At 43.2% G+C, this 11,096-nt stretch overlaps 1 protein-coding gene across 1 annotated transcript; it reads right to left on the bottom strand.

Moving 5' to 3' along the window:
• Positions 1-945: 945 nt before the first annotated feature.
• LOC135530537 (visual system homeobox 2-like) lies at positions 946-10,876 on the bottom strand. The gene is made up of 5 exons (XM_064958838.1): positions 10,495-10,876; positions 9,801-9,885; positions 8,729-8,852; positions 2,093-2,273; positions 946-1,274 (listed from the first exon to the last, which is right to left on the bottom strand). The coding sequence occupies exons 1-5, from the start codon at positions 10,874-10,876 to the stop codon at positions 946-948; spliced, it is 1,101 nt and encodes a 366-aa protein (XP_064814910.1).
• Positions 10,877-11,096: the final 220 nt, after the last annotated feature.

The raw sequence follows: 11,096 nt of genomic DNA, 5'->3' as shown, positions 1-11,096 counted from the left end.
TCATTTTCGTTCCTTCTTAGTCTACCTGTCTGTCTCATGACCTATTTAGAGCGTTTAGTTGATTAGGTTATAGGCTATCGGTTTGGCGCAATTGGGGTATAACCTATAACACAATTAGTCTATTTATATTACAAGATCAATCAATATGTTTCGATTTAAAATAGCCTATTATGACAGACCTATGCAATGTGGTTTATGTAATTTGGGCTATTCTTAATGAATCCTCATCAACACACACGATACCCCTGAATCTTCCATGTAAGTAACGTTTTATTACTATTATACAGAACACAGAGACGAAACAAAAACACAACTTACTGATTTCCAACTACATGAACGTAGCTATATTTCATTTAAAAATTATTACAATAGAGAAATCCACCATACATTTCAAGAGTATGTGTTTGTGTTAAAAAGGTCCACGAATCCTCTGCAAGTTTAGTCTCTTGTTTTTCCACAAGACACCATGTATATTTTTGTCACGACATGTTTTGATTATTACCTTAGCCTATGTACTGTCCCCTATTATGTTATGTAGAGACTGATCTACGTAACCAAATGGTTAGTCTTCCTAAAATTGCAGATTAGCAAGCACCCAAATAGTTGACAGATTAAAAAACAGTGGACAGTTATAGACCAGGGTATAGTTATAGCAGTTTACCGAGGTGGAATTTCCCATGATGCAAAATGTGATCTGTACAAAATTTATCTCCATGACTGAAGGATTTTGAGGTTGACGATATCAGGTCTTGGTGTCAAAGAAACATTATGTATTTTTTTTTTTGCTACTAAGAATATTGTGTATTGTGATCGATACCATCTTGTTTATGATAGTATAGACATCAGAAGTATGTCAACAGTGTTCTTTACAGAGAGGGCATCAACTTCTTTAGACGATGAGCATTCATATCAGTGACTGGGCTCTCTCTCTCTCTAACGCAGGCTTCAACTGTCCTCCTCTTTATCCTCTGTCTCCATTGGCTGTCCCCCTGTTCCATCCCCTGAAACTGTTCCCGGTGGTCCATCCCCAGGATGTGTCCCCAGCATCTTAGCGCTGTGTTCCAGTGCTTTAGCTCTGAGTGCAGCGATGCTATTCTCTCGCAGTTCCTCTTTGGACATGGACGATCTGGTACTCTCCCTCCTCCTCTCCTCCGCCTCTGTTTTCTCCACCACTCTCTCCCTCTCTCGTTCCCTGGCAGGCGGTTGGGAATGAGGAGCTTCTAGTTTTCCAGAAGAGGTCGGTACAGGGGTATCCATGGACTTCTTGTGCATACCTGGAAGGAAAATAAATCATTGGAAACATGCACGTTTAAAAACAGCAAAGCTACAGTACCAGGAATCTCAAGCTCCTATTGAGCTGTAGCTGGCAAGTAGTAGAAGGTCTTGGTCAGTTAGTGTTTCTGACCTCCACCATGGTCAGGAGGCAACATGGGAAAGGTACCCTCACTAACAGAGAGGTTTAAACTGCTCGTTGAACCATTTATTTTATTTAAAAATGTTTTTATTTAACTAGGCAAGTCAGTGAAGAACAAATTCTTATTTACAATGACGGCCTACCAAAAAGGCAAAAGGCCAACTGCGGGGACGGGGGACTAGGATTAAAAATAAATATAAATTAAAAACAATATATGGTATGTGAATAGTTAAACCAAGCTCTCCACCTGAACGTTCCACTAACTACATCATGGTGGAGGAAAGGGAGGATTTTCAAAAAGGTTTTGAGCTCAATGTCAGACTTGTCGGGAGTCGATAAAAAGTGTCAATGATAGGTGTTAATCAATAAGATGATAATCCTACTTTATCAGACTGGATTAAGATGCATCTCCTCTCTGCTTGACGTATCGGTTCGATTGATTAGCATAGATCAATGAGATGGTAACTAATTGAAAACTGCAGAATGGAATATGTTAGTCATCTAGCAGACGCTCTTATCCAGAGCGACTTACAGTAGTGAGTACATACATTTTCATTCATACTGGTCCCCCCGTGGGAATCGAACACACAACCCTGACGTTGCAAGTGTCATGCTCCAACAACTGAGCCACATGGGACCAAAGCACACCCACCCACCCACATTTGCACAGTGCCTTACCCAGTAGCCATGGGGCACAGGAATCCATGACGCCGTCCTTGGCTGACTTGAGGATGGACTCGGGCAGAGGGATGGAGTGGCGGACCATGGCACCGTACAGGCCATACTCTGCCATCACACTGCTGCGACCCCAACACTTCTCCCTCTTCCTCCACTTGGCACGGCGGTTCTGAAACCAAACCTGCAGGAAGGGAGGAAGGGACAGCGGATGGGAAGTTTAGGTTCAAAAGTTTGGACACATCGAACAATTCCAGGCATTTTTCTTTATTTTCTTCAATGTAGAATAATAGTGAAGGCATCAAACTATGAAATAACACATATGGAATCATGTAGTAACCAAAAAAAGTGTTGAACAAATGAAAATATATTTTAGAATCTTAAAAAGTAGCCACCCTTTGCCTTGATGACAGCTTTGCACACTCTTGGAATTCTCTCAACCAGCTTCATAAAGTAGTCACCTGGAGTACTTTTTAATTAACAGGTGTGCCCTGTTAAAAGTTATTTTGTGTAATTTCTTCCCTTTTTACCGCATTTGAGCTAATCAGTTGTGTTGAGACAAGGGAGGGTTGGTATACAGAAGATAGCCCTATTTGGTAAATATATCATATATAATCGCAAGAACAGCTCAAATAAGCAAAGAGAAAAGACAGTAACAAAAACTATAAAGCCCTATGATGAAACTGGCTCTCATGAGGACCGCCACAGGAAAGGAAGACCCAGAGTTACCTCTGCTGTAGAGGATAAGTTCATTAGAGTTAACTGCACCTCAGATTGCAGCACAAATAAATGCTTCACAGAGTTCAAGTAACAGACACATCAACATCAACTGTACAGAGGAGGCTGCGTGAATCAGGCCTTCATGGTCAAATTGTTGGAAAGAAACCACTACTTAAGGATACCAATAAGAAGAAAAAAAACTTGTTTGGGCCAAGAAACATGAGCAATGGACATCAGACCGGTGGAAATCTGTCCTTTGGTCTGATGAGTCCAAATTTGAGATTTTTGGTTCCAACCGCCGTGTCTTTGTGAGACGCAGAGTAGGTGAACGGATGATCTCTACATGTGTGGTTCCCACCGTGAAGCATGGAAGAGGAGGTGTGATGGTGCTTTGCTGGCGACACTGATTTATTTAGAATTGAAGGCACACTTAACCATCAGGCTCTACCACAGCATTCTGCAGTGATATACCGTCCCATCTGGTTTGTGCTTAGTGGGACTATCATTTTTTTTTTCAACAGGACAATGACCCAACAACCTTTCAGGCTATTTAAGGGCTATTTGACCAAGAAGGAGAGTGAGATGGAGTGCTGCTTTAGATGACCTGGCCTCCACAATCACCCGAAGCTCAAACCAATTGAGATGTTTTGGGATTAGTTGGACCGCAGAGTGAAGGAAAAGCAGCCAACAAGCAGTGGTGGAAAAAGTACCCAAATGTCATACTTGAGTACTTTACACCACTGCCAACAAGTGCTCAGCATATGTGGGAACTCCTTCAAGACTGTTAGAAAAGCATTCCAGAGGAAGCTGGTTGAGAGAATGCCAAAAGTGTGCAAATCTGTCATCAAGGTGGCTTCTTTGAAGAATCTCAAATATATTTTGATTTGTTTTACACTTTTTTGGTTACTCCATGATTCCATATGGGTTATATCATAGTTCTGATTTCTTAGCTATTATTATACAACATAGAAAATTACAAAATTAAGAAAAACCCTTGAATAAATAGGTGTCCAAACTTGACTGCATTTTATGTTTCTGCATATGTCCTTCAATATAATATAAAACAAGTAAAAAGATATGAATTTAGCTGTATTGACATCATCCATAAGTCAAGCAACAAATTGGTGTAGCAGACACTAAATGTTTTAAACACATCCTAACAAAAAGCAGATCTGATATGAAGAATTAAAAAAAAGAGATTATAAAAAAAACAATCAGTATTTAGCTAGGATGGTCCACTTAGCAACAATCATTGTGTTTCAAGGAGTCCTGTGATGGAAAGAGGACGTCTCAATTTAAACATCAAGTCACTGGTATTACACCCACATGATAAGGTGAGAGTAGCCAGGTGAACTTAAACGTCCATTGATTGGATACAATGATTGTGTACCACAGTCTTTATTCTCTAGTTATAGAACAAGGACACCTGATGGAGAAGATAAGCAGATATTATGCTGTTTCTGCTAGATTCACGTGTGTGTGTGTGTGTGTGTGTGTGTGTGTGTGTGTGTGTGTGTGTGTGTGTGTGTGTGTGTGTGTGTGTGTGTGTGTGTGTGTGTGTGTGTGTGTGTGTGTGTGTGTGTCTCCCTCTCCCCTAGACTAATCGAGTGCCTAAATTGATTTCCACAGTGGAGACCCAGTAATAACCTCACCACTTCAGATTCAGAGACATGCATATAGATCAGGGAGAAAGATACAGAGAGAAGAGAGATGGGTCTGGAGATAACCCCCATCTCACGGTGATGGGTCTGGAGATAAGGAATTACTTCCAGGGCGCACAGCAGAGAGCAGTGTGTGTGTGTGTGTGTGTGTGTGTGTGTGTGTGTGTGTGTGTGTGTGTGTGTCTGTGTGTACACGTGCTGTGTGTGTGTGTGTGTGTGTGTGTCTGTGAGTACACATGCTGTGTGTGTGCGCGTGTGTGAAACAGCTGTGCTGAGAAAGGGGAGGAGAGGAGGGTGTGTGTGTGTGTGTGTGTGTGTGTGTACACGTGCTGTGTGTGAAACAGCTGAGCTGAGAAAGGGGAGGAGAGGTGGGTGACCCTAGGGGCATGTGGAGGCTGATTGAAAAATAAGTTAATTTCCAGAGCCAATCAATGGGTGACAGGCTTTCAAAAATCACCAGGGAAATTAAAGAGCTAAGAACCCTGGAGAGCCCTGCCATTGACCCATGCTAATTAATTTCACTGTAGTTATCCTTTCATTGATAGCTCCCACCATGCCTTGTGCTAAAGCATCTCTCTGCCTCCCTGTCTGCCTCCCTGTCTGCTGATTTAACGAATTACACCAGAGGAAATGTGGTGTTAATTGAGCAGAGAAGGCGTGGTGGTGGTGGTGATAGGGTGTTAATTGAGCAGAGAAGGCGTGGTGGTGGTGATAGGGTGTTAATTGAGCAGAGAAGGCGTGGTGGTGGTGATAGGGTGTTAATTGAGCAGAGAAGGCGTGGTGGTGGTGATAGGGTGTTAATTGAGCAGAGAAGGCGTGGTGGTGGTGATAGGGTGTTAATTGAGCAGAGAAGGCGTGGTGGTGGTGATAGGGTGTTAATTGAGCAGAGAAGGCGTGGTGGTGGTGATAGGGTGTTAATTGAGCAGAGAAGGCGTGGTGGTGGTGATAGGATGTTAATTGAGCAGAGAAGGCGTGGTGGTGGTGATAGGATGTTAATTGAGCAGAGAAGGCGTGGTGGTGATAGGGTGTTAATTGAGCAGAGAAGGCGTGGTGGTGGTGATAGGGTGTTAATTGAGCAGAGAAGGCGTGGTGGTGGTGATAGGGTGTTAATTGAGCAGAGAAGGCGTGGTGGTGATAGGGTGTTAATTGAGCAGAGCAGAGAAGGCGTGGTGGTGGTGATAGGATGTTAATTGAGCAGAGAAGGCGTGGTGGTGGTGATAGGATGTTAATTGAGTAGAGAAGGCGTGGTGGTGATAGGGTGTTAATTGAGCAGAGAAGGCGTGGTGGTGGTGATAGGGTGTTCATTGAGCAGAGAAGGCGTGGTGGTGGTGATAGGGTGTTAATTGAGCAGAGAAGGCATGGTGGTGGTGATAGGGTGTTCATTGAGCAGAGAAGGCGTGGTGGTGTTGGTGATAGGGTGTTAATTGAGCAGAGAAGGCATGGTGGTGGTGATAGGGTGTGACAGAGCCTTGCGAAAGTATTCATCCCCTTTGGCATTTTTCCTATTTTGTTGCATTACAACCTGTAATTTAAATTGATTTACATGTAGTTCTCATGTATTGGACATAATAGTCGAATTGGTGAATTGAAAAAAATAAAAACTTATTTCAAAAAATAGAAATGGTGAAAGTGGTGCGTAATGTATTCACCCCCTTCGCTATAAAGCCCCTACATAAGATCTGGTGCCACCAAGTACCTTCAGAAGTCACATAATTAGTTAAACGTCCACAGGTGGGGGTTGTGCTTACAGCCCAACACCGTGCAGGACGTTTGGCATTTGCCAGAGAACACCAAGATTGGCAAATTCGCCACTGGCACCCTGTGCTCTTCACAGATGAAAGCAGGTTCACACTGAACACATGTGGCAGACGTGACAGAGTCTGGAGACGCAGTGGAGAATGTTCTGCTGCCTGCAATATCCTCCAGCATGACCGGTTTGGCAGTGGGTCAGTCATGTGGTGGGTGGCATTTCTTTGGGGGGACGCACAGCCCTCCATGTGCTCGCCAGAGGTAGCCTGACTGCCATTAGGTACCGAGATGAGATCCTCAGACCCCTTGTGAGACCATATGCTGGTGCGGTTGGCCCTGGGTTCCTCCTAATGCAAGACAATGCTAGACCTCATGTGGCTGGAGTGTGTCAGCAGTTCCTGCAAGAGGAAGGCATTGATGCTATGGACTGGCCCGCCCGTTCCCCAGACATGAATCCAATTGAGCACATCTGGGACATCATGTCTCGCTCCATCCACCACAGACTGTCCAGGAGTTGGCGGATGCTTTTGTCCAGGTCTGGGAGGAGATCCCTCAGGTGACCATCCGCCACCTCATCAGGAGCATGCCCAGGCGTTGTAGGGAGGTCATACAGGCACGTGGAGGCCACACACACTACTGAGCCTCATTTTGACTTGTTTTAAGGACATTACATCAAAGTTGGATCAGCCTGTAGTGTGGTTTTCCACTTTAAGTTTGAGTGTGACTCCAAATCCAGACCTCCATGGGTTGATAAATTTGATTTCCATTGATATTTTTTGTGTGATTTTGTTGTCAGCACATTCAACTATGTAAAGAAAAAAAGTATTTAATAAGAATATTTCATTCATTCAGATCTAGGATGTTTTATTTTAGTGTTCCCTTTATTTTTTTGAACAGTGTATATACACACACCTGTTCTGAAAGGCTCCAGAGTCTGCAACAACACTTAGCAAGGGGCACCATGAAGACCAAGGGGCACCATGAAGACCAAGGAGCACCATGAAGACCAAGGAGCACCATGAAGACCAAGGGGCACCGTGAAGACCAAGGGGCACCATGAAGACCAAGGGGCACCATGAAGACCAAGGGGCACCATGAAGACCAAGGGGCACCATGAAGACCAAGGGGACCATGAAGACCAAGGAGCTCTCCAAACAGGTCAGGGACAAAGTTGTGGAGAAGTAGAGATCAGGGTTGGGTTATAAAAAGTATCAGAAACTTGTAACATCCCACGGAGCACCAATAAATCCATTATTAGGAAACAGAAAGAATATTGCACCACAACAAACCTGCCAAGAGAGAGCCGCCCACCAAAACTCAAGGACCAGGCAAGGACGGTATTAATCAGAGAGGCAACAAAGAGACCAAAGATAACCCTGAAGGAGCTGCAAAGCTCCACAGTGGAGAATGGAGTATCTGTCCATAGGACCACTTTAAGCCGTACGCTCCACAGAGCTGGGCTTTATGGAAGATTGGCCAAAACAAATCCATTGCTTAAAAAAATAAATAAGCAAACACGTTTGGTGTTCACCAAATAGGCATGTGGGAAACACCCCAAACATATGGAAGATGGTACTCTGGTCAGATGAGACTAAAATTGAGCTTTTTGGCCATCAAGGAAAATGCTATGTCTGGCGCAAACCCAACACTTCTCATCACCCCGAGAACCTCATCCCCACAGTGAAGCATGGTGGTGGCAGCATCATGCTCTGGGTATGTTTTTCCTCGGTAGGGACTTGGAAACTGGTCAGAATTTAAGGAATGATGGATGGCGCTAAATACAGGGAAATTCTTGAGGGAAACCTGTTTCAGTCTTCCAGAGGTCTGAGACTGGGACAAAGGTTCACCTTCCAGCAGGACAATGACCCTAAGCATACTGTTAAAGCAACACTCGAGTGGTTTTAGGGGAAACATTTAAATGTCTTGGGATGACCTAGTCAAAGCCCAGACCTCCATCCAATTGAGAATCTGTGGTATGACTTAAAGATTGCTGTACACCAGCGGAACCCATCCAACTTGAAGGAGCTGGAGCAGTTTTGCCTTGAAGAATCGGCAAAAATCCCAGTGTCTAGATGTGCCAAGCTGATAGAGACATACCCCAGGACACTTGTAGCTGTAATTGCACACACACACACACACACACACACACACACACACACACACACACACACACACACACACACACACACACACACACACACACACACACACACACACACACACACACACACACACACACACACAGCCAGGTTACAGTATGAGCACACAGACACACACACCAGGCCACACACCCATCAGGCCACACACACACACACACACATCAGGCCACACACACACACACATCAGGCCACACACACACACACATCAGGCCACACACACACACACACATCAGGCCACACACACACACATCAGGCCACACACACACACACACACACACACACACATCAGCCACACACACACACACATCAGTCCACACACACACACAGCCAGGTTCCAGTATGTTATGCACCTGTATCCTGTCCTCTGGAAGTTCAGTCTTCATGGAGAGCATCTCTCTGGCGTAAACATCGGGGTAGTGGGCCTCGTTGAAAGCCTTCTCCAACTCATCCAGCTGATACGAAGTAAATATAGTTCTGATAAGAGAAGAGAACAAACAAACAAACTTATTTTAGTGACAAACATTTTTGAGTTGAATTCTGCCTCCAAGTCTATAAAATCAAGGTCTCCCTCATAAAAATAGATATTCTGACCTCAACACGACTTCCTGGATAAAAAGAAGTTAAATAAAAATAGACATGCCCTTAAATATATATATATTTGATGAAGTGCTGTGTATGTCGAGCACAAGGCATACACTTTCCAATCTGAATCTAATCTAGGCTAATCAAAAACGTTTTAATAACAATGGATAATCATAATTATAGTCAACACAGAATGTTTAGTTCATACCACAGAGATCACAAAACTATTTATTAAATAAAAATATGAATAAGTTCCATAAATAATTACATTATAAGGACATTCATTATTTTTTTCCCCTTGAGTTAAACTACTTGTGGAATATACGGCACCAGAGATATTGACACCTTGTAGGCTATCCGTGATTGCGTGCATTAAAATGTTAAGATTTTTTAAATAGATTTTCTACTTCGTTTTCTTTATTGCTACAGGAGGAAAATACCTGTATCGAAAATATAAACATCTCGACTGATTAATATATATAATACATAATATAATATATAATAATAATAAATATAATATAACCCGTCTCCTATCGCAAAACAAATATCATAATGATATACCATCTCATCTCTATTTGAGGAATGAAAATCATTTAGAGATCTATTTCGATTCATTCTTGACAATTAGTTGTTTTCGTTAATAAACGTGTTCTGAGAAGATGTAGGGAGGTGCATACATCGAAATACTGTAGGTTATATTAATTTGAATATTTCGCTTTCCAAATGCTTCACAAAAAAAAAACTTCGCACGGAATTGTGTTCATTTATATATCCCTAAAATGTCTTATAGTTCAATTCAAACACAGTGAGGTAAACATTAGTTATGGTTAATAGTTTTACCTGTGACGTCTCTTCTTTCTTTTCTTGTTCTGGCTCATCGATGAATTAGAAAATGTCTTTTCACTGGAGGAATCGTCACCTGAATCTGTAAATAAACAGCCCTAGTTTATTATTAAATAGCCGCGGGTATGTTGCTAATACAATTACAATAGAATACTTATAAACTGTTATCCTACACAGGGTTTACCAAAACCCGGTCCTCGGGACCCCAAGGTGCTCACGTTTTGGTTTTTGCCGGAGCACTTAACAGCCGAGTCGAAAAATCACATAACTAATCATTAAGCTCTGCTCATTTGAATCAGCTGTGTGGTGTTAGGGCAAAACCAAACGTGCAACTTGGGGTCCCGAGGACCGAGTTTTTGGTCATCCCTGTGTAGGATAACAATTTATAAGTATTACATTGTAATTGTATTAGCAATATACCTGTGGCTATTCAGTTTAGGAAACACTGTCCTACAGTGTGGCGAGAGGAGAAGATAATTTGCAATCATTAAAATCAGAATTACATTTTCATTTGGCCGCAACATAAACTTTGGAAAGAAGTGGAGGGCGCTCAACCAACGTGAGTCAAGGTGCAACTAAAAGATCAAATCAAATGAGATTGAAAACGCGCAAAACTCGTTCACCATTAAAAACTAGTCTATTTGTCTAACATAAATATACAAATGTAAATAAAACATTTTTCTAAATTTACCAGAACAGCTTGCGGAGTGGTGGGCATCCAGCTGTCCCGTTGCCCTGGCCCTGTTGAGCGGCTGAAGGTGAACGCTCTGCGCCTCCTGCAACACCTCCAGAAAGGCAGGCTGGCTGTAAAACGAATGAATCCCTCCTGGACCAATAATTCCCATTCCAACCCCGACTGCCGCGGGGCCCAGAGCCGACCTTGCCGTTAGAAGGTGCGCCCTGTGCTGCAGAGATTCCAACGGACGCCGCGGAAACGCGGGCGGCTCCTTGTTCAAGCCCAGAATTTCCTGGATTCCAAATCCTGTGCACCTATGGGTCGTAATAGAACCCATTTTCGACGGTTGATGCTGAAGTCCAACTAGTTTTAAGGGCGAAGCCATTTTCTGTTTCATTCAAAGAGTCTGAAAAGAACGGTCCATTATTTTCCTGTCATAACTGTTCTCTGATGGTATTCCCTGATTGGTGTTCCCGCCCTGCACAAGCCAGTCCCTTGTGCAATCACCAGTGTGCTCTCTCTCTCTCTCTGCTTTTTTCTCCCTCCACAACGTCCCCTTTTTATCCAACAGGTTCCTGGCGCCAGGGGTCATTTCTCTCAGCCAATTACCACAGAGA

This window comes from Oncorhynchus masou, unplaced genomic scaffold (genome assembly GCF_036934945.1).
Source record: "Oncorhynchus masou masou isolate Uvic2021 unplaced genomic scaffold, UVic_Omas_1.1 unplaced_scaffold_1372, whole genome shotgun sequence".
Classification (NCBI taxonomy): Eukaryota; Metazoa; Chordata; class Actinopteri; order Salmoniformes; family Salmonidae; genus Oncorhynchus; species Oncorhynchus masou.
Note: the sequence above shows the minus strand (reverse complement) of the source record. Positions and strands in the feature narration are given on the sequence as shown.